The sequence below is a fragment of the Eleginops maclovinus genome, chromosome 6 (genome assembly GCF_036324505.1).
Source record: "Eleginops maclovinus isolate JMC-PN-2008 ecotype Puerto Natales chromosome 6, JC_Emac_rtc_rv5, whole genome shotgun sequence".
NCBI classification, from domain to species: domain Eukaryota; kingdom Metazoa; phylum Chordata; class Actinopteri; order Perciformes; family Eleginopidae; genus Eleginops; species Eleginops maclovinus.
The window spans coordinates 25712288-25740214 of NC_086354.1; the positions used below are offsets into that span (position 1 = coordinate 25712288).

Sequence of the window (27927 nt, forward strand, 5' to 3'; positions counted from 1 at the left end):
TTGAAGTGTGAATCTTTATTTTCCACCTCGGTGAAAACACAAACATAGAAATCTTTTACAAAAACAACCAGACGAAGTGAAATAAAAGACAGCAGATGATTCTCTACAATATTTTTACATTAAAACGGACCAATCAGGAGCCGGCGTCCCACTGCTCCATCCGAGTCTCTGAGGGGAGCTGCAGGACTACCGGCCCCGGCCCCCCCTCGGTGGTCCTCTTGGGGCGGGGCCTCCTCTCCGGGGGCCCGGTCCTCCTCCAGGGCCCCAGCTGCCTCGGCCCCCCCGAACCAGAGGACCGTATCCCCCGTCCTCCCGCTGGGGGGGGCGCCCTGCACACATACAGCAGATTTACTTATTTAGATTTCAAAATAAAAGCATCAATCACTGACTTCAAAGAAAAAGCAGCATTACCTCCTTCGGGCCCCGGGGCCTCACGCTCTCCGGTCCCTGGCCCGTCCTGCCACGGACGCTTCCGGGGAGGCAGCGACGCCATGTCCATCCCCTGCAGCGAGGAGGAGCGTCCCACCGGAGACGACCCATCATGCATCTGTCCATCCCGATACCCGTCGTGACCTGCAGACAGGAAGCCGGGGAGACAACCGCCTCAATAAGAGCATGCACAAAAATAATATTCAATTCAAGTTCAAGATCTTTATGTGGTGGAGCAGAGAGATCTATACGTGGTGGAGGTGGTGGAGGAGAGAAATCTGTACGTGGTGGAGCAGAGAGATCTATACGTGGTGGAGGTGGTGGAGGAGAGAGATCTACACGTGGTGGAGCAGAGAGATCTACACGTGGTGACGTGGTGGAGCAGAGAGATCTACACGTGGTAGAGGAGAGAGATCTACACGTGGTAGAGGTGGTGGAGGAGAGAGATCTCCACGTCGTGGAGCAGAGAGATCTACACGTGGTGGAGGAGAGAGATCTACACGTGGTGGAGCAGAGAGATCTACACGTGGTGGAGCAGAGAGATCTACACGTGGTAGAGGTGGTGGAGGAGAGAGATCTATACGTGTTGGAGCAGAGAGATCTACACGTGGTGGAACAGAGAGATCTACACGTGGTGGAGCAGAGAGATCTACACGTGGTGGAGCAGAGAGATCTACACGTGGTAGAGGAGAGAGATCTACACATGGTAGAGGTGGTGGAGGAGAGAGATCTACACGTGGTGGAGCAGAGAGATCTACACGTGGTAGAGGTGGTGGAGGAGAGAGATCTACACGTGGTGGAGCAGAGAGATCTACACGGGGTAGAGGTGGTGGAGGAGAGAGATCTACACGTGGTGGAGGAGAGAGATCTACACGTGGTGGAGCAGAGAGATCTACACGTGGTGGAGGAGAGAGATCTATACGTGGTAGAGGTGGTGGAGGAGAGAGATCTGTACGTGGTGGAGCAGAGAGATCTACACGTGGTTGAGCAGAGAGATCTACACGTGGAGCAGAGAGATCTATACGTGGTGGAGTAGAGAGATCTACACGTGGTGGAGCAGAGAGATCTATACGTGGTGGAGCAGAGAGATCTACACGTGGTAGAGGTGGTGGAGGAGAGAGATCTACACGTGGTGGAGCAGAGAGATCTGTACGTGGTGGAGGAGAGAAATCTACACGTGGTGGAGGAGAGAGATCTGTATGTGGTGGAGGAGAGAGATCTCCACGTGGTAGAGGTGGTGGAGGAGAGAGATCTACACGTGGTAGAGGAGAGAGATCTACACGTGGTGGAGCAGAGAGATCTACACGTGGTGGAGCAGAGAGATCTACACGTGGTGGAGCAGAGAGATCTACACGTGGTAGAGGTGGTGGAGCAGAGAGATCTACACGTGGTGGAGCAGAGAGATCTATACGTGGTGGAGCAAAGGGTACGTGGTGGAGTAGAGGGATCTATACCTGGTGGAGCCGAGAGATCTATACGTGGTGGAGCGGAGAGATCTACACGTGGTAGAGTAGAGAGATCTATACATGGTGGAGTGGAGGGATCTATATGTGGTGGAGTGGAGGGATCTATACGTGGTGGAGTGGAGGGATCTATATGTGGTGGAGTGGAGGGATCTATATGTGGTGGAGTAGAGGGTACGTGGTGGAGTAGAGAGAACTATACGTGGTGGAGCGGAGAGATCTATACGTGGTGGAGCGGAGGGATCTATATGTGGTGGAGTGGAGGGATCTATATGTGGTGGAGTGGAGGGATCTATATGTGGTGGAGTGGAGGGATCTATACGTGGTGGAGTGGAGGGATCTATACGTGGTGGAGTGGAGGGATCTATATGTGGTGGAGTAGAGGGTACGTGGTGGAGTAGAGAGAACTATACGTGGTGGAGCAGAGAGATCTATACGTGGTGGAGCAGAGAGATCTATACGTGGTGGAGCAGAGAGATCTACACGTGGTAGAGGTGGTGGAGGAGAGAGATCTACACGTGGTGGAGCAGAGAGATCTGTACGTGGTGGAGGAGAGAAATCTACACGTGGTGGAGGAGAGAGATCTGTACGTGGTGGAGGAGAGAGATCTACATGTGGTAGAGGTGGTGGAGGAGAGAGATCTACATGTGGTGGAGCAGAGAGATCTACACGTGGTGGAGGAGAGAGATCTATTCGTGGTGGAGCAGAGAGATCTATACGTGGTGGAGCAAAGGGTACGTGGTGGAGTAGAGGGATCTATACCTGGTGGAGCGGAGAGATCTATACGTGGTGGAGCGGAGAGATCTACACGTGGTAGACGTGGTGGAGCAGATGGATCTATACGTGGTGGAGTGGAGGGATCTATATGTGGTGGAGTGGAGGGATCTATACGTGGTGGAGTGGAGGGATCTATATGTGGTGGAGTAGAGGGTACGTGGTGGAGTAGAGAGAACTATACGTGATGGAGCAGAGAGATCTATACGTGGTGGAGCAGAGAGATCTACACGTGGTGGAGCAGAGAGATCTATACGTGGTGGAGCAGAGAGATCTACACGTGGTAGATGTGGTGGAGCAGAGAGATCTATACGTGGTGGAGCAGAGAGATCTATACGTGGTGGAGCAGAGAGATCTACACGTGGTAGATGTGGTGGAGCAGAGAGATCTATGTGTGGTGGAGTGGAGGGATCTATATGTGGTGATCTATATGTGGTGGAGTGGAGGGATCTATATGTGGTGGAGTGGAGGGATCTATATGTGGTGGAGTAGAGGGTACGTGGTGGAGTAGAGAGAACTATACGTGATGGAGCAGAGAGATCTATACGTGGTGGAGCAGAGAGATCTACACGTGGTAGATGTGGTGGAGCAGAGAGATCTATACGTGGTGGAGCAGAGAGATCTACACGTGGTAGATGTGGTGGAGCAGAGAGATCTATACGTGGTGGAGCAGAGAGATCTATACGTGGTGGAGCAGAGAGATCTATACGTGGTGGAGCAGAGAGATCTATACGTGGTGGAGCAGAGAGATCTACCCGTGGTAGAGGTGGTGGAGGAGAGAGATCTACACGTGGTAGAGGTGGTGGAGGAGAGAGATCTATACGTGGTGGAGTAGAGAGATCTATACATGGTGGAGGAGAGAGATCTACACGTGGTAGAGGTGGTGGTGGAGGAGAGAGATATATACGTGGTGGAGGAGAGAGATTTATACGTGGTGGAGCGGAGGGATCTATATGTGGTGGAGTGGAGGGATCTATACCTGGTGGAGTTGAGGGATCTATACCTGGTGGAGTAGAGGGATCTATACGTGGTGGAGAGGAGGGATCTATACGTGGTGGAGAGGAGGGATCTATACGTGGTGGAGCGGAGGGATCTATACGTGGTGGAGTAGAGGGTACGTGGTGGAGTAGAGGGATCTATAGGTGGTGGAGAGGAGGGATCTATACGTGGTGGAGTTGAGGGATCTATACCTGGTGGAGTAGAGGGTACGTGGTGGAGTAGAGGGATCTATACATGGTGGAGTAGAGGGATCTATACGTGGTGGAGTAGAGGGATCTGTACGTGGTGGAGTAGAGGGATCTGTACGTGGTGGAGCTGAGATCTATACGTGGTGGAGCTGAGAGATCTATACTCTCCCAGCTGATCAGATAAAATTCCTCACCTCCCCCCCGCGGTGGCCCTCCTCCTCGGGGTGGCCTCCCTCGGGCCCCGGTATCCCAGCCTCTGCTCCCATCCTCGGGTCCCTCGAAGCCCTCGTCCGACCCGCTGAACTCCTCAGGGAAACCCCGAGCTCCGGGCCGGCCCCCTCCTCTGAACCTGAACCAGACCAACAGGAAGTGCGTTATGTTATAACCTCTGGAAGCACAGATAGGAGGAAGACCTGAGTGTCCATGTTGGAGAGGATTCTGGGTATTTCCTCTTCTGACTTTCTACTGAGACATGAATCCTGTGTTATTGATGTTGATGTTCTTCTGTTCCCTGAAGGTCTGACTTTATTCCTTCTCTCCTTCATATCCATTCAGTACAATGCTAACAGGCTAATGCTCTAACACGTAAACACGCTAACACCTCACCTGTCGTCCCTGCGGCCCCTAAACTCCCCCCCGCTGAATCTCTCGTCGGGGCCCCAGTTCCCTCCGTTGCCCCCCCCTCCTCGGTGTCCACCCCGGTACCCAGGCCCTGGCCTCCAGCCCTCCTCCGCTCTGCCGTGGAAGTCCTGGCCCCCCTCGAAGTCCTGTGGTCCACGGCGGCCCTGCTGGTCCCCCCAGTAAGGGCCCGAGCCTTGGTCCTGCCCCCCTGGGCCCTGCCGCTCAGAGGGGCCCATGTGGTGGTTGGGCGGGGGCCCCCGAGGATCTGAGGAGAGTAAACAGAGGTTATCAGGCCGTTGAGGGGCCTCGGGGTGATGAACCTGCACCAGGGGGCCCCCCAGTCTTACCTTTGTTGTTGGACCCCTGTGGCCCCATCCCGTGCATCATGGGCCCTGAGTTCTGCATGTATGGGGGCCCCTGCATGTTCCCTGGGGGTCCCTGCATGTTTCCATGGGGCCCTTGCATGTTACCAGGGGGCCCCTGCATGTTTCCATGTGGTCCTTGCATGTTACCTGGTGGCCCCTGCATATTTCCTGGGGGCCCGTGCATCCCTCCCGGGGGCCCCTGCATGTTTCCCATCCCATAGTTGTTTGGCACATTGCCATGTGTCCTGGGTGGGGGCCCCATCATCCCACCCTGAGGGCCCATCATGTTCCCCTGAGGTGGCATCATGCCCCCCTGAGGTGGAGGCCCCTGAGTGTCCCTTGGACCCATTCCACGAGGAGGGGGGCCCATCATCCCTCCATGGGGCCCCTGCATCCCTCTGGGTCCCATGCCGTGAGGCCCTTGGGGTCCCATATTTCTGGGAGGGCCAGGGTGTCTCTGCATGTCCGGTGGTCCCATCATGCCTTGATGAGACTGGGGTCGAGATGGGGGCCCCATTTGTCCTGGTGGCATGAATGGAGGCTGCATGCCCATGGGGGGCCCCATGTTGTTGGACATCTGCTGAGGAGGCATGTTTGGGGGAAAGCCCTGCTGGCCAGGAGCCATCGGGCCCCCGGGGCCGGAGAAGGGGGGCATCGAGCCCTGTGGGGGCCCCATGTTCCCGTCCGAGTTCATCTTCATCTGCTGAGAAGCAAAGACACGATCCGAGTTATGACTGGAGAGAGCGCTAACAGCTAACAGCTAACAGCTAACGGCTAACAGCTAACGGCTAACGGCTAACAGCTAACGGCTAACAGCTAACGGCTAACAGCTAACGGCTAACAGCTAACGGCTAACAGCTGCTCTGTGGTTTCTGATTCAACAGCATCAGTGATGACAGACTGAGACTCTCCCCTCTGATTGGCTTTCAGAAACAGGTTTTTTTTTAGTGCTGTTACCTGATGGGTTTAACATATGATTTGGATACCTGGTGTTAATGAGACAGGAAGCACTGCCCCCACCCTCTGTATTAACGTACCTCCAGCAGGGGGTTGAACCCCATCTCCGGATCAGCCGGCTGCTCCCCCTTCCTCTCTTTGTCGCCACCAGGGGGCATCATGGGAACTTTGTTCTCCGCCCAAGCCTGGGGGGTGGAGACACCGTCAGAGACAGAATACGCATCTGGACAGGTACACACACCTGCCACTGAATAATGCTGTTAGTAACATTACAGGTTAGTGTGTGTTACCTGTACAGACTGAGTGTGTGTTACCTGTACAGACTGAGTGTGTGTTACCTGTACAGACTGAGTGTGTGTTACCTGTACAGACTGAGTGTGTTACCTGTACAGACTGAGTGTGTGTTACCTGTACAGACTGAGTGTGTGTTACCTGTACAGACTGAGTGTGTGTTACCTGTACAGACTGAGTGTGTGTTACCTGTACAGACTGAGTGTGTGTTACCTGTACAGACTGAGTGTGTGTTACCTGTACAGACTGAGTGTGTGTTACCTGTACAGACTGAGTGTGTGTTACCTGTACAGACTGAGTGTGTGTTACCTGTACAGACTGAGTGTGTGTTACCTGTACAGACTGAGTGTGTTACCTGTACAGACTGAGTGTGTGGTACCTGTTGGAACTGCGCAGGGATGGGCTTGGCGTATGGGACTTTCTTCTGTGGGACCTTCTTGCTGTCCTTACCCATCACCTCGTCCATGCCCCAGTCCAGACCCGGGATCGACATCTCCACCTCGGGGGCCGCATCTTTACCTGGGGACAGGTGACCCACATTATTAGGGCCTCAGGTCCAGCCCTCCACCTCCTGTGCTAATTTATTCCTGGGATATTCATTTACACCCACACTCCTATTGGCTAGCGCTCCAACACATTGTGCGTGATTGGCTAAGGGCCGGGACATCTCTAAGCAGGTTGACCAATCACAACAGAACCGGCCAGCTAACCGATCAGAGCAGCCTGGGCTGTGGTTTCGGACAGAGGGTTAATGTTGGATTGAGTTTAGAGGTTATCATTTCTCCGTCTCTCTGCTGCTGTGCTGAAGAGAGATGAAGCCCTGACTCAGGAGGAGGGTCTCAGCAGGACTTACTGCTCTGCTCCTGCTCCATGGCGGCCTTCAGCTGCTCGGGGATCCCCATCCCGGGGATGGAGGCCACGCTGTTCAGGTCCATGTCATCTGAAACAAATCATCATTTTAATTAAAATATATTTAATGTAAACAAAAATTGGTTTATTATGCAGATTCAAAACAATTATCTGCAATATGTGTGTTTATATTTAGAGATTCTCAGAGCATCAGTAGTTCAGGTTCTGAGTAACAGACCTGAAGAAGAAGACCAGTAAAGTCGTTAAATGTTACTGGTTCAGCACGATGAGTCCTGAGCACTTATATTATACTTAGATTTATAATCTCACTTTTTCAATCTGTTACTTTATTAATACTTACTTATTAATTTACCTTCAATTTTTATTGAAAATCAAAATATATTAAATGTAATTTTGGTCAGAAACTGGATGATGTCACAGATCTGTAGTCTGCCTGCAACTGCAGTTTAACAGCTGCCTCTCTTTGTCCCTGCGGCTCACCGTACTCCATGCCGTCCTCTGACATGCCGGGCAGCAGGTTCAGGTTGTACCGGTCTCTCATCTTATCCCCCGGCCGGTTCCTGGTCCAGAACTTACTGAAACATCAGAACACACAGCGTCAGGGAACAGGCCCCGAGTCCAGAAACACGCATCTCACTCTGACACAGTGTGAGTGAGTGAGTGAGTACCTGGTGTGGTCGTTGGATCCTGAGCACAGGATGTGACCAAGTGGATGCCAGGCCAGACTCCAGATCATCCCCTCATGAGCCATCTCCATCCCCCCCACCTCCTTCTCCACCCTGCACACACAGAACCATTATGAGTACATGACGTATAATTAAAGCTGTCAAATATTAATTAATATATGAATTATATGCGTGATGGTGCGTTCAGGTGCCTCTCGTTACCCGGTGTGCCAGAAGAGCAGAGAGCCATCGGAGCCTCCGCTGGCAAACAGACCCTCGTGGACCGGGTGCCAGGCCACCGCTGCAGGACCGGGATCCAGAGACATGCAGCAGTTAGAAATATCACACCTCTGAACACACAACTACATATTAATGCAAATATAACAACTATAAATAACTAACAAAACAAATAAATACTGAATCCATCTGACAGTGAGCTCATCAACTGAACTGTCACTATACATACACCTTCAAGGCCCTCGCACACCTCCATATCTCTCTGAACTCCTCCACACCTACACTCCCTCTCGTGCTCTCCGGTCCTCTGCCTTCCAACTCACTGTACCTTCTGCCCGCTTGACCACCATGGGGTCAGGAGCAGGCTTGGAATTTCGTCATTTTAGGGGCAAAGCCATTTGGCCTTTTGTGTCACAAATGTTTTTAGGGCACAAAGGCCATTTAGGGAAAAATGAGGATTTGGATCTTACAAATAAACAGCTTCACTTTCTGATAATAAGAACACACGAATGACGTGGAAAACAAAACCCTTTGACCACACTGCGCGTTGAAGAGAGTAGTGTTTCATTCAATGTGTGCGGCAAAAAATAAATCAAGAGGAGCAAAGCGCTCGCAGCCCCGCGGAAACAGCATCTCATAAGTCAGAGCTGATTGGCTGTCAGTGTGTGTGTGTGTGTGTGTGTGAAAAGTGTAGTTATGCAGAGGAGACGAGAGGGCTTAGACTACATCACCAGCGGTACATAATACAAACAGAACATGAAAGAAGTTGACCCTCTACTGGAGCTTTGGTGAGCGGAAGTATAGTTCATGTGTCGATGGATCCATTGCTATTGTAACCACGGTGACGAGGGTCTGTGTTTTCCTACAGTCTGAAGTTTTCATGCCGAGGCATCACGGTTGGTGTTGTTGGTAAGTTTTGCTTTGTGGTAGTCCATGTATTAAGGTACAAAAGGCCTTTATATCTAAGTTGTTCGTGCCCCACCAGTTTTGTACATATAAAACGCCACTGGGTGAGGAGAAGGGAGGTTCCTAGAGAGAGAGAGACGGGGGAGTGCTATGGGAGAGCTAACGGTGTGTGTGTGTGTGTGTGTGTACGACAGTAACCTGTCTCAGAAGTGAATAAACTCACGGACAGAGACAGGAGGTATTCTTACAGCGAGACGCTGCAGTGATGATCGAATGATGCGATGATGACACGTGAGGTGCGCACAACCAATCCAAGCTACAAGCACTAATGCAGCTCAGAGCCCAGACCACCGCTCTGACACTGTTAAAGCAACTTCCAAGATTTTAACAGAATCAGGGCACAACGGCCATGTTGGCCGTAGGACGTACAATTACTTTCGGCATCACGGCCAGACCGAGGGGCAATGAAGGCCATGGCCGCCGTGAAATTCCCACCCTGGTCAAGACTGTCAGCCACTCTGCCCCTCCCTCTCTGGAACTCTCATCCACAACACATCCGTAATATGGACTCACTCTCAACCTCCAAATCCTGCCTGAAAACCTTTTCATCTGGCCTACTCTGAACCAGAATTACTCTAAACCGATTGCTGTTTTTAAGTCTGGAATTACTGTCGGACCTTCTTTGTTGCTTGTTCTTAATTATGCGCTCTAAGGTGTCCTTGAGAGCTTTGAAAGGCGCCCATAAATTAAATGAATTATTAAACACACACACACACACATATATATTTACAGTGTGTATAGAGTGTGTTACCTGTGGCCTCCTTCTTGTGGCCCCTGAACACCTGCAGCTCCTCCTTCAGGTTCCTGATGTCGAACAGTTTGCACAGATGGTCTCTGGAGGCCGTCAGCAGCCAGTTCCCGTTCAGGTTCCACTTCACCTCCATCACTGTGTTCTTGTGGGCGTGTCTGAGGGACCGCAGGGATGTTAATGTCATCTTCATTGTTAATATCAGGAAGCAGACACACACACACACACACACACACACACACACACAGACACACAGACACACAGACACACACACACACATACACACAGACACACACACAGACACACACAGACACAGACACACACACAGACACACATACACACACACACACACACACACAGATACACAATCAAGACTCAGTGTGGTGATGATAATATTGATGATGATGATGATGATGATGATGATGATGATGATGATGATTATCAATAATAATAATAATAAAGCCTCACAGTGTGGCCAGGCTCTGTCCGGTCTTGGGGTCCCAAAATTTGATTGGCTGTTGGCTGTCTTTGCTGCCGGAGACCACCAGGCCTTTGGTTGGATGCCAGTCCACACACTTCACATCTGCACCGTGACCTGCACACACACAATCCATTTTAATCAATATTGTTATTGATTAACCTAATGCATAATGTGTTAGTGAACGTATTTGTATTTCATTCAATAAAATCAAAGTTTTTGTGTTTATCTTTCTACTTGTATTTATTCATACTTTTTTTTTACCCGTCGAACACGACTAATCACTTTTCCTTTATTTCATTGTTTTTATAAATTAATAAATAATTATTTATAACCGTTTAATTTAAGGGTGCAGGTTTTGATAATAATGTCCTCATGGCAGTAGCAATAATATTAATAGTAACAATACAAATAAAAATACAATTTAAATTCAATAAAATCAAAACATAAGAAAACATTCAGAATACGAGACGAATCAAACGACACAATACTGAAAATAATAACCTCGGAGGATCCTCTCCTCGTGGCAGCGCATGAAGTCCCAGATTCTCACCGTGCCGTCATCTGAGCACGTCGCAAACTTATTATCTGTGGGAGAGAAACTGACACACACACACACACACACACACACACACACACACACACACACACACACACACACACACACACACACACACACACACACACACACACACACACACACACACACACACACACACACACACACACACACACACACACACACACACACACACACACACACACACACACACACACACACACACACACACACCTCGTTTAGATGTTATCGACTAACGGTGTTATTGGTATTTATAAAGAAGGTAAAGTTATGATGATAAACTAACTTCAACTTGTATGGAGTAAATAAAACCTCCTGATTGTTAGAAGCTACACAAGGAGGGAATGTTATTTTAGCTGAGGGGGTGAACTCCTCACAAGCTGGATATTAATTGGGTATTCATTATAATATGTTTGCATCCCATAATGAACGAATATAAACCCATGCTGACTTCAAATAAAACCCAGAGCAGTCATTCCTTTTGCTGCACAGCTTGTCCTTCAAAATAAAAACATGACGAAACTCAGACCCAAGTGGTCCTTTTAATATTAATATCACTTATTTAAATTCCTGTCACTTTAATCAGAAGAGCCGTGATCGTGCTGCTGTTAATGAAGCTGCACGACTTCTGTTTTGAAAGGGAACACGAGTCCAGAGAGGAGCATGTGACTTCAGTAAAAGTATTAGTACCACAGTAGAAATACTCTAAAGCAAAGTCCTCATTCAGTAGACCAATGTATAGAATATAATAACTACTGGTGCTTCCCTCTCGTTAACGACGCAGAGCTCGTTTTGATCTCTATAAACTGCTGGGAGATTATTCCATCATCAATAAAACCTTACTTTCATTCAATTATTCATTTTTTAAAAACAAAGATTAATCCAACATTACTTTCTGTAGTTCCTTCACAGACCTAAATCCCACAATGCACTGCTCAGTGTTAGAAGTGGTGTCTGTCTCCCCCTGCTGGAGACTCACCGCCATGACATGAAGCACAACATCCTCAGAGCTCCCTACAGATTACAGCGAGGAGGGTTGCACTTTTTAAAGGCGTTAAAAGCTCATTTTACACACATTATTTAGGAGAATAAACCATGATCCCTTTTATTTAGTTATATGTTTGACTTGTATTTTATTAATAATTTTTACCTATATTTAAAATATCACTCATACTTTTTATTATTTCAAATGTTCTGTTTCTATTTCTGATACCTCTATATCTTGGTTTTAAGAGTTATCCAACTTGCAAAATAGCTATAGCAACTATTTCATAACATTAAAAAAAATGGACCAATCATTTTTTTAAATGGTAAAATAAACACAGGACATTTTATTTGTTAATAAATAATGAAAGCAGTTTGAAAAACCAATAAAAAGGATCATTTATAGATTAATTTAATGCATTTTAAGAGTTTTAAGGCTCCCTAGGAAGACTGTAAACAGTGTTAATAAAATAAATGTTCCTTACATTAAAACCCAAAGAAGCTGCCACATTAAAGCCATTAACACATAATTAAAGGAAAATAATATCAGGTTTTATTTATTCTGCAATAAGAAGTACTTTTAGTGTTGGCACCTTTCCATGCTTTAGAGGGAAATCATGTCTTCAGCACAAAGCATCTTAAATAATATGCAAATCAAACTTCAACCTGCAACATAAACACGGTACTGTGCAATCATCCCCTTAATGTGAAAACATATGTATAACACCTTAATGTGTTCCCTGGAACTGCTGCTACTAGCTAGGCTATTTATTAAGGGGCAGCATTTTATTTTCTGAGCGACTTCAATCTCTTGAAATCTCTGGGAATTGAAATGTATTTTTATCATAGCGTTTATTTGAGCAGGTTTATCATAAATACATGTTCCCTTTCGTCTCAGATTCCCTTCTGGGACCACTTCATTAAAAACAGAACTTATCTCCTCCCTGATCTCCAGAATCTAACCCAAACATTCAGCCGTCAGTGTTTTAAGGCATTTTATTTTTAAAAGTCCCAGACGTTTAACGAGATACGAAAACATATCTAAGCTTCATGCTTCAAAGTGTTTCAGAACACTTCCCAGAACAGAGAGCTCCTATTGGCTAGCGTCCAACACATTGCACGTGATAGGCTACGGGGAGGGACATCTCTAAGCTGTTGACCGAGCACAACAGAGCAGGCCAGCTAACCAATCAGAGCAGACTGGGCTCTGGTTTCAGACAGAGGGTGAACCGAGGTGCTGCAGCACAAAGGGGACTCTTTAAAGTAGAGATGCTACACACTGATATACACCTGAACATCAGCAGGAGAGGACTCTTTAAAGTAGAGACTCTACATACTGATATACACCTGAACATCAGCAGGAGAGGACTCTTTAAAGTAGAGACTCTACATACTGATATACACCTGAACATCAGCAGGAGAGGACTCTTTAAAGCAGAGACTCTACATACTGATATACACCTGAACATCAGCAGGAGAGGACTCTTTAACGTAGAGACTCTACATACTGATATACACCTGAACATCAGCAGGAGAGGACTCTTTAAAGTAGAGACTCTACACACTGATATACACCTGAACATCAGCAGGAGAGGACTCTTTAAAGTAGAGACTCTACATACTGATATACACCTGAACATCAGCAGGAGAGGACTCTTTAAAGTAGAGACTCTACATACTGATATACACCTGAACATCAGCAGGAGAGGACTCTTTAAAGTAGAGACGCTACATACTGATATACACCTGAACATCAGCAGGAGAGGACTCTTTAAAGTAGAGACTCTACATACTGATATACACCTGAACATCAGCAGGAGAGGACTCTTTAAAGTAGAGACACTACATACTGATATACACCTGAACATCAGCAGGAGAGGACTCTTTAAAGTAGAGACACTACATACTGATACACACCTGAACATCAGCAGGAGAGGACTCTTTAAAGTAGAGACACTACATACTGATACACACCTGAACATCAGCAGGAGAGGACTCTTTAAAGTAGAGACTCTACATACTGATATACACCTGAACATCAGCAGGAGAGGACTCTTTAAAGTAGAGACACTACATACTGATATACACCTGAACATCAGCAGGAGAGGACTCTTTAAAGTAGAGACACTACATACTGATATACACCTGAACATCAGCAGGAGAGGACTCTTTAAAGTAGAGACTCTACATACTGATATACACCTGAACATCAGCAGGAGAGGACTCTTTAAAGTAGAGACACTACATACTGATATACACCTGAACATCAGCAGGAGAGGACTCTTTAAAGTAGAGACACTACATCCTGATATACACCTGAACATCAGCAGGAGAGGACTCTTTAAAGTAGAGACTCTACATACTGATATACACCTGAACATCAGCAGGAGAGGACTCTTTAAAGTAGAGGAGCTACATCCTGATATACACCTGAACATCAGCAGGAGAGGACTCTTTAAAGTAGAGACACTACATACTGATATACACCTGAACATCAGCAGGAGAGGACTCTTTAAAGTAGAGACACTACATACTGATATACACCTGAACATCAGCAGGAGAGGACTCTTTAAAGTAGAGACTCTACATACTGATATACACCTGAACATCAGCAGGAGAGGACTCTTTAAAGTAGAGACGCTACATACTGATATACACCTGAACATCAGCAGGAGAGGACTCTTTAAAGTAGAGACTCTACATACTGATACACACCTGAACATCAGCAGGAGAGGACTCTTTAAAGTAGAGGTCACTACATACTGATATACACCTGAACATCAGCAGGAGAGGACTCTTTAAAGTAGAGACTCTACATACTGATATACACCTGAACATCAGCAGGAGAGGACTCTTTAAAGTAGAGACTCTACATACTGATATACACCTGAACATCAGCAGGAGAGGACTCTTTAAAGTAGAGACACTACATACTGATATACACCTGAACATCAGCAGGAGAGGACTCTTTAAAGTAGAGACTCTACATACTGATATACACCTGAACATCAGCAGGAGAGGACTCTTTAAAGTAGAGACTCTACATACTGATATACACCTGAACATCAGCAGGAGAGGACTCTTTAAAGTAGAGACTCTACATACTGATATACACCTGAACATCAGCAGGAGAGGACTCTTTAAAGTAGAGACTCTACATACTGACATACACCTGAACATCAGCAGGAGAGGACTCTTTAAAGTAGAAATGAGACCCCCCCTCTATAGACAAAAATGGAGGAGTTATTTATATTTGTAAAAATAATGCATCAACACTTTCTTGTGTAAAAACTAAATCTATATAAATATATGAAAACTGCAAATATAAAAACTCAACCAAATGAGAAATACATTATATAAAAAAATAATTATAAAAAATGTTTAAAAACTGCATAAATAGAAGTGATAAAAACCCTAAATCAAAACTAAAAAAGGTTTTAAAAAATCTATCTATAAAAACGTTGTGTTTTCGCTGTGATGGAGCCCCCAGATCCGCCTGGGAGGTCTGGTTTGTCAGACTATCAAAGATATAAATACAATGTGTTCATTGAAGTTAAACTCCCATTAATCACATCCCCTCCACAGGGACTCGCTGAGGCTCGTGGGTCACGTAGTGTTTTTGAACTGTTCGGTGTCTGCACACTTTAGTTTACTGCACTAACCAGGTGCATCATGGGAGATGTAGGATCCAGTGTGATCTACAGGTCACAGGCTGGCTGAACCTTAAGGTCAGATGTTCCCAGGTAAGGTTTCCTCTAAATAGAACCAGAGCCTACTTATTTATCAAACAGCCTGACGTTATAAAGTCAGAGTGTAGATCTGTGTGTGACTTACCCCTCATCCAGAGGGTGCAGCTGAACCAACAAGCGTCTTAAAGACAGACCTGAAAGAAAGACCTGACAGAGCATGACTCTTCTGCTGATCATGATGTAGGGATTCCTGCGTGGTCATTGGTATTAAATCCCAGCAGGACCAGTTTATGTTGGGTTCATACTGCTGTGATCCAGATTAGGTTGCAGTGACAGCTATGATCCTGCAGAATCTGCATGGCACCAACCAGGAGCAGCTGCTCCTCAGAGTATCAGCCAGAAGATCTGTCTCTGTAGACTCTACACTACAGAGCGTCATTGTGTTCAGTCTGCTGGGATCGGCCTGATAAAGGAACACGTTACTGGTTTCATGCATTCCTGCAGAAGTGAAGTCTTTAGGAGAGCAACTGGAGGAGAAACTTAGGGGTTCAGTGCAAGAGAGGGGGAGGGGGGTCTACTTCCTGTGTGCTGAGGGCCGTGTGCAGGAGCATCTCTTTATTCACTTCATTTAAACCTTTATTGATGCCGGCTAAAGCTTTATTAGGATGTCACTGCCATCCTCCCCAGGTGTAAAGAGATGACTTTATTCAGAGACAAACAGCTCATCAGATCAGTGTGGCCATGAGGGATCCTCCTCCTCCTCCTCCTCATCATCCTCATCATCATCATCCTCATCATCATCATCATTATTAATATGGGTATAAACCTGGCTTCTCTAATGGCCTCCTTGTGAGCCTGGAACATCTTCACGTTGTTCATGTTGGACTGCCAGTACTTCACGTATCCGCCATGGTCCGCCGTCAGCATCCACATGTCATTATGAGACCAGGTCATCGCCCGCACCGGACTGTCGTGGGCCTGAGGACACAGGACACAGCAGGTTAGAGACACAGGAGGTTAGACACACAGGAGACAGCAGGTAAGAGACACGGGAGACAGCAGGTTAGAGACACAGGACACACAGGTTAGAGACACAGGAGGTTAGAGACACAGGAAACAGCAGGTTAGACCCACAGCAGGTTAGAGACACAGGAGGTTAGAGACACAGGAGACAGCAGGTTAGAGACACAGGACACAGCAGTTTAGAGACACAGGAGACAGCCGTTTAGAGACACAGGAGACAGAAGGTTAGAGACACAGGCGGTTAGAGACACAGGAGACAGCAGGTTAGAGACACAGGAGGTTAGAGACACAGGAGACAGCAGGTTAGAGACAGGAGGTTAGAGACACAGGAGACAGCAGGTTAGAGACACAGCAGGTTAGAGACACAGGAGACAGCAGGTTAGAGACACAGGAGACAGCAGGTTAGAGACACAGCAGGTTAGAGACACAGGAGGTTAGAGACACAGGAGACAGCAGGTTAGAGACACAGGAGACAGCAGGTTAGAGACACAGGAGGTTAGAGACACAGGAGACAGCAGGTTAGAGACACAGGAGTGTGTGCAGCTGGACGAACAGGAGTGTGTGCAGGTGTATGTTTACCTGTAGGATGGTTTCGAAGTTGAAGGTGAGTCCGTTCCACAGGGTGAACTCCCCGCTGGAGGCTCCGGTGACGAGCCGGCGGCCCTCAGGGGTCCACTACAGGAAACAAGAAGTGAACAACAACAGGACAGTCAAGAGCTATATAATAACGCAAACATGTTCAGGTGCTTTTCACTCTAAAACGGTTTATTTACAGCACAGTTCAAAACACAAGTTCCCAAGAGTTTCACAATAGAAGCATTTCATATTCCGAGTTATCTTATTTCCATCCTTTATTCCCTTTAGACTGAGGACTCTAAGGAAGTGCTTCATTATATACAATTTCAACTGTTAGAAAACTAGCTCGTCATATTTATGAAATAAACTCTTCTGTGTCTTTGAACTTTAATCAAGTACTTCATTATAAAACTACTTTATGCTTTTCCTTGCATTGTGCAGGCTAATGTTGAACTTCCAGCTGTGTGGATTAGTACCAAAGCTTGAAGAGAGAAAGGGACTGGTGGCGGCCCTGCGGCGTCTGCGGCGTGCCGCCCGTCAGATAATAGACCTTAATCTCCCAGCAGGTGACTCACCCTGATCACAAACACGGGACACTTGACTTTGTTGGTGGAGGTTCGGACAAACTTGGTTGTGACGGCGTTCATCGGGTTGTTCACCATTCCCACAGGAGGAACCAGCTGAAAAACACACACACACACAGAAGTCTGTAGAATAATACTCTCTGGAGTACGGGGGATTGGGGTCCCATGTGAGATCTGACCCAGACCGATTTTACTTTTTTTCTCTGAATTATGAGAAAAAAAAGTCAGAGAAATGTTGTTGATATCAAAAAATTAAAGAGCAGAGACTCGATGAGCGAGGACGATACGAGAACAGCTAACAGCTCTGATTTTAAATGATGATGAACAAGGGATTGTTAATTAATGCCGAGTCAGTGTGCTCACCTCGTTGTAACAGCCAGCGTCCGGCTGCAGCGCTCTGAAGTCTCGGTGGTCGCGCTGCCACAGACGATTCTGCAAATACACACACAGAAACACACCCACAGTTTCACTGAAGCCGCATGAGTTACTGACAGGAGCTGAAAGAATTAATCATTTTTAAACATCCAAACAAAAACATCTTTGTACATTTTCTCTGTGCTGCTTTTATTACTCTTTTGAGTGCAGAGAGAGGAGCAAAATGTCACCAGCTGTTCCTGTTAGCAGGTGAACAGAGGAATGAGTGAGTGTTTACCTCCAGGTGTCTGATGACGGAGGGGTTGTAGTCGATGGTCTTGCGGTTCACAGCCTTCCTCATGCGCTTCCCATCGAACGTGAGTTGCTGCATCGCCTGTTGCTGGGCGAAATCCGGCCGTTTGTAGAACACCTGCCGCGGCGCCTGGTGCTGGAAGCGCGGCATGTGGAAGAAGCGCTGCGGGGAGCCAATGTCTGTCGTCATGGTGACACTCTGTAACTGCAGGGTGGGGGGGGGAGAGACAGGTAGGTTAGAGTATAATCTGAGATCAAACAGGGACTTTAAACAGAATGGAGGCAAGACAACAGCTACAGGGGGTTGAGAATAGATTTCTGCAACAGCGAATTCACTGATCACACAAGGGTCACATGACTTCCCGTCGCCACCGCTAAGCTAAAGGTGGCTAATGTTGGGCTATAGAGGAACTACAGCATGGTCACATGACTTCACGTCTCCACCGCTAAGCTAAAGGTGGCTAATTTTGGGCTATAAAGGAACTACAGCACGGTCACATGAATTTCCGTCACCACCGCTAAGCTCAAGGCGGCTAATGTTGGGCTATAAAGGAACTACAGCACGGTCACATGACTTCAGGTCACCACCGCTAAGCTAAAGGAGGCTAATGTTGGGCTATAAAAGGAACTACAGCACGGTCACATGACTTCACGTCTCCACCGCTAAGCTAAAGGTGGCTAATGTTGGGCTATAAAGGGACTACAGCACGGTCACATGACTTCACGTCTCCACCGCTAAGCTAAAGGTGGCTAATGTTGGGCTATAGAGGGAGTACAGCACGGTCACATGACTTCACGTCACCACCGCTAAGCTAAAGGTGGCTAATGTTGGGCTATAGAGGGAGTACAGCACGGTCACATGACTTCACGTCACCACCACTAAGCTAAAGGCGGCTAATGTTGGGCTATAAAGGGAACTACAGCACGGTCACATGACTTCACGTCACCACCACTAAGCTAAAGGTGGCTAATGTTGGGCTATAAAGGAACTACAGCACGGTCACATGACTTCACGTCACCACCGCTAAGCTAAAGGTGGCTAATGTTGGGCTATAAAGGAACTACAGCATGGTCACATGACTTCACGTCTCCACCGCTAAGCTAAAGGTGGCTAATGTTGGGCTATAAAGGGACTACAGCACGGTCACATGACTTCACGTCTCCACCGCTAAGCTAAAGGTGGCTAATGTTGGGCTATAAAGGGACTACAGCACGGTCACATGACTTCACGTCACCACCACTAAGCTAAAGGTGGCTAATGTTGGGCTATAAAGGAACTACAGCACGGTCACATGACTTCACGTCACCACCGCTAAGCTAAAGGTGGCTAATGTTGGGCTATAAAGGAACTACAGCACGGTCACATGACTTCACGTCATCACCGCTAAGCTAAAGGTGGCTAATGTTGGGCTATAAAGGGACTACAGCACGGTCACATGACTTCACGTCTCCACCGCTAAGCTAAAGGAGGCTAATGTTGGGCTATAGAGGAACTACAGCACGGTCACATGACTTCTCGTCACCACCACTAAGCTAAAGGAGGCTAATGTTGGGCTATAAAGGAACTACAGCACGGTCACATGAATTCTCGTCACCACCACTAAGCTAAAGGAGGCTAATGTTGGGCTATAAAGGAACTACAGCACGGTCACATGACTTCTGTCACCACCACTAAGCTAAAGGAGGCTAATGTTGGGCTATAAAGGAACTACAGCACGGTCACATGAATTTCTGTCACCACCGCTAAGCTAAAGGCGGCTAATGTTGGGCTATAAAGGAACTACAGCACGGTCACATGAATTTCTGTCACCACCTGTGTCTACATTTTATTTATTTTTTCCAAAATGCAACCCTAAAATGTATTACTGACTAACTATTGTGTTTTATATCAATTATGATATATAGTTTACAGAAATGTAGAAATGAAGTCATCTTGCATTTTCTGATGCGTCTTACATAGTGTGACATATCTGCATGTTCAGCACAGAATAAGTGCAGATTCAAACCGGCTGTCCTCTCAAACTGAACGCCTTCACTATGAAGAGTTTGACTGACTTTGCTTCAACAACTAAACTAACAGATTTAAAAAAACAATTGCTAACAATTTATATATTTGTGCAAAAAACAAAGGAATAAAGTTTTGATTAACATCTTCTGCAGTGTCTCTCTGATCTGGAGATCTGCTGCTTTCCTCTGTTTTATATTAGAGTGAATATCTGTAGACATTTAAACACATCACCCTCTGAGACACGGGGATACACATTTTGTTGCCATTTCCTTTTTTCTAACAAGAAAACCAAATAATATAGAAAATAATGTGCTGATTTATCGGTAATGAAAATAATGAGTAGTTGCCGCCCGACTGCATGATTACAGCTGGAACCAGGCCCTGTAACAGCCTTTCAGATCTCCTGAGGTGATTCAGGTTAGTGTGAGCAAATGTGAAACTCTCATAACTGCTGCCCAAGTAATTTCCACAACTAACCCTGTCTACAATAAATCAACATCTTTATATCAGATCATGTGATAAAAGACACACCACCAAAACACTGAACACACCTTTCAGTCATTCACTTCAATGCAATTATTATTTGTCCTTTTGGTGTTAGGACTTAAGATCCATTACCTTTTCATACAAAGCTGCTGAATGCTTTCTCCTGTTGTGTGACTCTGGTGTTCACAAAGGTTAACTCTGATTGGTTTGTTTTAGTTTTTAATGATGGAATCTGGGGGCTTTACAGAGGGCTTTGATACTTTCAGAAAGAGTTGTTTGACATTAAGGGAAGTGTTCAAAACATGGCAAACACTTCATCTTTGTTATTGGGTCTAAAATGCATCCACAGCAGCTGATAGGTGGGCTTCAAGTACATTTAACCAAGTACTGTACTTCAGTACAATTTTGAGGTACTTGTACTTCACTTGAGTGTTTTCATGTTATCTTACTTTATATGTTCCTTTACTACATTATGGAGGTAATGTTTCACTTTTTTACTCCACTACATTTATTCTACGAATTTAGTTACTAGCTATTTGCAGGTATGGATTTATAATACAGAATTTAAATTAACCAATCAATCAGCATGTATTATGATAGGTGAAGCTCCCTAACCGTGTATCAAGTCATTTCAATAATCCCCAACGTAAGGTGCAACACTGTCCTAAATGCATGAACGATTATAATGCTCATACATGTGTCCTTGAGTCCAAGCTTGAATACAGGACTTTGATTGCAAGTATTGTTAAACTGCAGTATAGCTAGCTCTACTAGAGTGCTGAAGTTCCTGAGGCTGTTTTCATCAGCAACGGTATCAAACTGCAGCACGAGGTTTCGCAGCGGCTAGCCGAACAGGTAAGCTAACAGTGAGCTAACACTGAAACAGACGGTATGACTTAAGTATATGCTACATATCACCGGGACCTTGGGTGTGTTTCTCTGACTGTCAGAACACGACTTCTGTTTTTAAACAACAAAGTTATTTCAAACAGCCCGGGATGCTGCTAGCACCATTAGCTCCTGCGGCTAACAATGCTAACAGCACCCCGGGGCTGCTTCTGCTGCTGGTTATAGCGCTAGACATAGATATCTGAAGGTTAAGCCCAACTTAATTGGATAGAAAAACGAACTTAAAATCTTTGCAAAATCACCTATGCAAGGGAAGAAATGCGCAAACTTTTCTCGTTATTTGACTTGTGTTACCTGAGCAGACCCTCTCTGTTGTTAATGGGTGTTGTTTTGGTTTGTAATTCTTTTTTATATGATATGTAAACTGTTTCTGTTTTATTTTATGTATACTGGCCCATCCAATGTAACCGAGCCTATTGTTGTAACTTGCAAATGAAAAATAAATAAACATCATTAGCTCCTGCGGCTAACGATGCTAACAGTGCAACCGTTAGCATGTAGCTCATCATGTAAACACACAGCTGCCTCTCTGTTGTTAGTAGAGATTGTGTGGTTTCGGGAGCAGTAGCAGCTATTTCAGAGGCAGTTTCAGGTGTTTTAGGAGCAGTTTCTCGTGTTTACGAGCAGTTTCAGGTGGTGTTTGTGTGTCTTTGATGTGTTTACCAGAGTAAAGCAGGTAGCAGTGTGTTAGCAGGAGATAAACGTGGTGCTCAGAGCTCACCTCAGACCGCAGATATCGCTCTCTCTGTCTCTATCGATCCTCCACAGACTCTCTCTGATGAACCATGGAAAAAGATTATATAGTTAATGAATAAAAGCGCTTTATCAGCCGGAATCCATCATGTCGCTTCTTCTTCTTCTTTTTCTCGTTCTTCTTCTTCTTCTTCCTCCTGGCCTACAGAAAGGCATGCCGGGAGATTCCCACAACGGGCGGGATTGGCAGGACACAGCGTAGCATCATCGCGCAAAGCGTACAGGGAAATGATGTTTTAGGATAGCTTTGTTTACAATAATGATAACAGATAGAGACAAGAGAATACAGTAGGGTAGACATACTGTAGGATAAGATAACAGATTGGGAGATCTATTCGTTGCAGCAGCATGTAAACAAAGTATTGCACATGATTAGAAATAAAAGCATAAAATGATCAATTATACAATATAAACATCTCAAAATAGAAGATAAAACAGAACTAAAATAAGGAAAATATAAGAGTTGACAGTGAGAAAAAATGTGTAGACTATCTGACAAATAAAACACAATTGATGGACTAAATTACAGCAAACTCAATATAAAAGTGGAATATTATTTACATTTAATGTGCAAGAATGGTAAATTAAATGTACAGTGAGAAGTTATATAAGTCCAGTTAACAAAATATGGACCTTTATGTATTCCTTTGGGGAAACCCAGGAGTTTAAAGCAGCAACATGTGAGGGTGAAAAACGGGTCAGTAAGATCCCCAGGATTATATAACTATTGAAACGAGTTATCACAACAAGGTAAAAACGTTAGCACATATTTGGGTTCGGTTGTTAAATATATTTACATGTATGTGTTCAGATGCAGGTCCAAGTCATTTGTACAAACAGTGCAGATAAGTACAAAAAAGCAGTATATTTAAAGAGGCAGCTGGTTCTGTTTGCCATTAGCAACCAAAAAAAACGTGAATTGCACAACGTTTCATATTTTAACACCGTGCATTATTATATTTTTCAGGATATGCCACTTTTTGTCTTTAATTGAATGAATAAATGAGCTGTCAGTTGGTTTCGTAATACATTAAGTGACGTCATCACAGGGCCTGACCAATCAGATGAGAGTCGCTGCGTTCTCTGACAACAGAGCGCACGAGCTGAGCCAACGGTCGCCGGTAACCGATCGGATCTCCCGTTTCTACCCGGTAAAACCTGCGGCAAACCTGCAGACACACAGCCGGACACACATCGGTACTCAGAGAACAGCTGACCCCCGGACTGAGTCACGGTTCGATCCTTTTATCTCACTTCACAAACGTATTCTATCTCTTTTTACCGACTATCGGTGGCTAGCTCAACTTTCACTTTGAACTACAAACGGTCAGTTGGGTCTACAGCTAGATAGAGCAACGGTCAGTTGGAACTACAAACGGTCAGACACTACAGGTGAAGAAGGTAAGATGAACCACCAGTTAAACTTGACCAGTTAAACCATTCATAAGTATGTTAATATTAACATCGTATTAAAATATTAATATCTCTGTCCATTAATCAGAAAACACTGCCATAAAAATGTGAGCAATCATTCGAGAAAAAGTCAATTAAATGACAAATGTTCAGAAATAAATGATAATATTTAGAGGGAAAAATCACAATAATTCAGCGAAAAGAATTCCAGGGAAGTCAAACTCTCAGAGGAAAAGACATGTATATAAAAATAATGCAAGAGAAAAAACATGTTAATTTTGAGTCTCAATAATGTCAGATTTAAAGTTTTAATATTTAAAGGGAAAAAAATCTTCTGAAGAAAGTCCTTTAAAGATCTGGATGTTAAACTCATACCTGTTGACGGGTGACCAGGGTACCAACTGTACTACAGTGGGGAGAACAAGTATTTGATACACTGCCAATTTAGCAGGTTTTCCCACTTACAAAGCATGTAGAGGTCTGTCATTTTATCATAGGTACTCTTCAACTGAGAGAGACGGAATCTAAAACTAAAATCCAGAACATCGCATCGTATGATTTTTAAATAATGAATTTCCCCAATGCATGACATAAGTATTTGATCACCTACCAACCAGTAAGAATTCCGGCTCTCACAGATCTGTTAGTGTTTCTTTAAGAAGCCCTCCTGTTCTCCACTCATTACCTGTATTAACTGCACCTGTTTGAACTCGTTACCTGTATAAAAGAGACCTGTCCACACACTCAATCAAACAGACTCCAACCACTCCATAGTGGCCAAGTCCAGAGAGCTGTGTAAGGACATCAGGGATAAAATTGTAGACCTGCACAAGGATGGGATGGGCTACAGGACAATAGGCAAGCAGCTCGGTGAGAAGGCAACAACTGTTGGCACAATTATTAGAAAATGGAAGAAGTTCAAGATGACGGTCAATCTCCCTCGGTCTGGGGCTCCATGCGAGATCTCACCTCGTGGGGCATCAATGATCTTGAGGAAGGTGAGGGATCAGCCCAGAACTACACGGCAGTACCTGGTCAATGACCTGAAGAGAGCTGGGACCACAGTCTCAAAGAAAGCCATCAGTAACACACTACGCCGTCATGGATTAAAATCCTGCAGCGCACGCAAGGTCCCCCTGCTCAAGCCAGCGCATGTCCTAGCCCGTCTGAAGTTTGCCAATGACCATCTGGATGATCCAGAGGAGGAATGGGAGAAGGTCATGTGGTCTGATGAGACAAAAATAGAGCTTTTTGTTCTAAACTCCACTCGCCGTGTTTGGAGGAAGAACAAGGATGAGTACAACCCCAAGAACAGCATCCCAACCGTGAAGCATGGAGGTGGACACATCATTCTTTGGGGATGCTTTTCTGCAAAGGGGACAGGACGACTGCACCGCATTGAGGGAAGGATGGATGGGGCCATGTATCGCGAGATCTTGGCCAACAACCTCCTTCCCTCAGTAAGAGCATTGAAGATGGGTCGTGGCTGGGTCTTCCAGCATGACAACGACCCGAAACACACAGCCAGGGCAACTAAGGAGTGGCTCCGTAAGAAGCATCTCAAGGTCCTGGAGTGGCCTAGCCAGTCTCCAGACCTGAACCCAATAGAAAATCTTTGGAGGGAGCTGAAAGTCTGTATTGCCCAGCGACAGCCCCGAAACCTGAAGGATCTGGAGAAGATCTGGATGGAGGAGTGGGCCAAAATCCCTGCTGCAGTGTGAGCAAACCTGGTCAAGAACTACAGGAAACGTCTGATCTCTGTAATTGCAAACAAAGGTTTCTGTACCGGATATTAAGTTCTGCTTTTCTGATGTATCAAATACTTCTGTCATCCAATAAAATGCAAATTAATTACTTAAAAATCATACAGTGTGATTTTCTGGATTCTTGTTTTAGGTTCCTTCTCTCACAGTTGAAGAGTACCTATGATAACATTACAGACCTCTACATGCTTTGTGAGAGGGGGTAACCTGCAAAATCGGCAGTGTATCAAATACTTGTTCTCCCCACTGTAGCAGATATCACCATGACCCCCACCCCCCACCTCATTACTGACATTGACACTATTATTTTTGTATATGTTTTCTGACATGTTTAAATATGCTAATGAGGCATTATGGGATGCTACTGTAATGGTTTGGTGAAGTTAGGAGAAGTGTGCAGACACAGAGTGAAATAAAGTGCTGTCTGAAGGAGCATCAGAGGAACTCTGTCAGCCGTGTTCAGTGATTCATTACTGCTGTTGTTCCCCTGCAACTTATTTACAGCTGTTTAGTCTCTGAGATGTCAAAATAAAATGTGCTAATGTTATTACACAGAGTTACAGCGAAGTGTGTCTGTCCTCAGCAGCAGAGATGAGCAGCAGAAGCCGCAGGTCCTGGTGAGAGAACACATTCACACACACACACACACACACACACACACACACACACACACACACACACACACACACACACACACACACACACACACACACACACACACACACACACACACACACACACACACTTGTATAATGTGTGTTCAGAGGCAGAGTTTAGGCTTCCTCTAGTCGTATACATTAAAGGTATAAAACATCACTTTATCATCTAACGATGTCTCTGTCTCAGCACAAAGAAACGGAAAGGTCGGTTCTCCAAAGGGACCGTACAGAAGCCTACATGGACAAAAGACGAGGTGGGTACAGCGCCTTGTTCATCTGTCTGCCAGCTTTTACACCCATTTAGTGTAAGGATATGATATTTATCATGACTGAACAGCTGTGATCCTCCTCCTCAGGAGGAGAAGCTGCACAGACTGGTGAAGGAGTTTGGAACCGACAGCTGGCCTTCAGTGTCTCTGCATGTTAAAGTGAGCAGCAGAGCAGGCAGATACACACCTCCACCAGAGACAATCCAGCTGCTAAAGTACTTCTCTGTCCCTGTCTGTGTGTGTGTGTGTGTGTGTGTGTGTGTGTGTGTGTGTGTGTGTGTGTGTGTGTGTGTGTGTGTGTGTGTGTGTGTGTGTGTGTGTGTGTGTGTGTGTGTGTGTGTGTGTGTGTGTGTGTGTGTGTGTGTGTGTGTGTGTGTGTGTGTGTCAGAGGTCAGAGGGGGAGTGTCAGCGGCGGTGGCAGCAGATAAAGAACCCTGAGCTGGTGAAAGGGCCGTGGACTCAGGCGGAGGACGACAGGGTAAACCCACGCAGTTATACATACAGTACTTTACACACGGTGCAGATGTCCTCTGGGTCTCACAGCACCCTCCAGTGGGAGCGGGGGGGGGGGGGCGTACTGCTGAATGGTTAGTTTAAAAAAAAGTCAAATCCGCTCAACTCTCAAGACATGCTCTTTGTTTTTAAAACATCGCCGCAGAACACCTGACTTTCTGAAAATGGTAGATGTACAGATTTCAAAGTTCAAAACATTTCTAATCTCACAAAATGTTCTGCTTATATTTTCTTCATAATTACATCTGAGAGAACAGTTGGCTCCCCTGCTCTCTGCACACACCTGTATCAACCGCTCCACACTTCACAAGTATAGAAGCACAACTAAAAACAACCAGCGCTCCACACTGTTTACCTGTGAGCAATGTGATGTCACTTCCTGTGCAGGTCATCGATCTGGTGCAGAATTACGGCGTGAAGCGCTGGTCACTCATCGCCAAACACCTGCTGAGTCGTAATGGGAAGCAGTGCCGCGAGCGCTGGCACAACCACCTGAACCCTGCGGTGAAGAAGAGCGGCTGGACGCTGCCGGAGGATCGCATCATCTGCCAGGCGCACAGCATGCTGGGAAACCGCTGGGCTGACATGTCCAAGCTCATGCCCGGCAGGTAGGAACAAACACAGCCACAGAAGCTACAGGCAGATAGGCAGCGTGCTAATGCTAGCATGTGTGTTCACTCTGAGCTGAATGCAGTCTCACACCTGTTGTTTACAGGAGAATAACAACTGTGGCGTCATGTAAACAAACTGTGGCATCATGTAAACGTGTGTGTTGGGTGGAACTGAAAGCGGTTTCTATATTCCAGGACAGATAACTCCATCAAAAACCACTGGAACTCCACCCTGAAGAGGAAGGTGGAGAAGGAGGGCTATCTTCAGGTCCTGCTCCTCCACACCTCCTGCAACACCTCCTCCTCCAGCAGCTCCGCCTCCAGGCCCCCCCGCATAGCCAGCATCCCCACCAAGGTCAGCACACACACACACACACACACACACACACA

The 27927-nt window shown here is 46.0% G+C and overlaps 2 protein-coding genes across 3 annotated transcripts in view; one reads left to right on the forward strand and one right to left on the reverse strand.

Annotated features, from left to right (window-relative positions):
* wdr33 (WD repeat domain 33) lies at nucleotides 1–22498 on the reverse strand. 2 transcript variants are annotated; one of them, XM_063885944.1, is made up of 20 exons: nucleotides 22278–22498; nucleotides 18140–18358; nucleotides 17851–17919; nucleotides 17479–17583; nucleotides 16907–17002; nucleotides 16131–16282; nucleotides 10556–10653; nucleotides 10042–10168; nucleotides 9577–9731; nucleotides 7845–7923; nucleotides 7626–7736; nucleotides 7438–7532; nucleotides 6941–7027; nucleotides 6467–6606; nucleotides 5877–5981; nucleotides 4822–5539; nucleotides 4460–4739; nucleotides 4048–4202; nucleotides 412–573; nucleotides 1–329 (listed from the first exon to the last, which is right to left on the reverse strand). In XM_063885944.1, exons 2-20 carry the CDS (start codon nucleotides 18341–18343, stop codon nucleotides 187–189), a joined length of 3081 nt encoding a protein of 1026 aa, XP_063742014.1. In that variant the 5' UTR covers nucleotides 18344–18358; nucleotides 22278–22498; the 3' UTR covers nucleotides 1–186. The 2 variants fall into 2 exon arrangements, with proteins under 2 accessions (XP_063742014.1, XP_063742013.1); XM_063885943.1 differs by having other exon boundaries at nucleotides 4822–5542.
* LOC134866047 (transcriptional activator Myb-like) overlaps nucleotides 21469–27927 on the forward strand; it is a 12051-nt gene continuing 5592 nt past the window's right edge. The window contains exons 1-7 of the mRNA XM_063885945.1: nucleotides 21469–21502; nucleotides 26072–26102; nucleotides 26332–26398; nucleotides 26501–26572; nucleotides 26802–26891; nucleotides 27314–27534; nucleotides 27733–27892. Coding sequence (XP_063742015.1) covers nucleotides 26077–26102; nucleotides 26332–26398; nucleotides 26501–26572; nucleotides 26802–26891; nucleotides 27314–27534; nucleotides 27733–27892 — 636 coding nt within the window. The 5' untranslated portion in view covers nucleotides 21469–21502; nucleotides 26072–26076. The remainder of the gene's footprint in view (nucleotides 21503–26071; nucleotides 26103–26331; nucleotides 26399–26500; nucleotides 26573–26801; nucleotides 26892–27313; nucleotides 27535–27732; nucleotides 27893–27927) is intronic.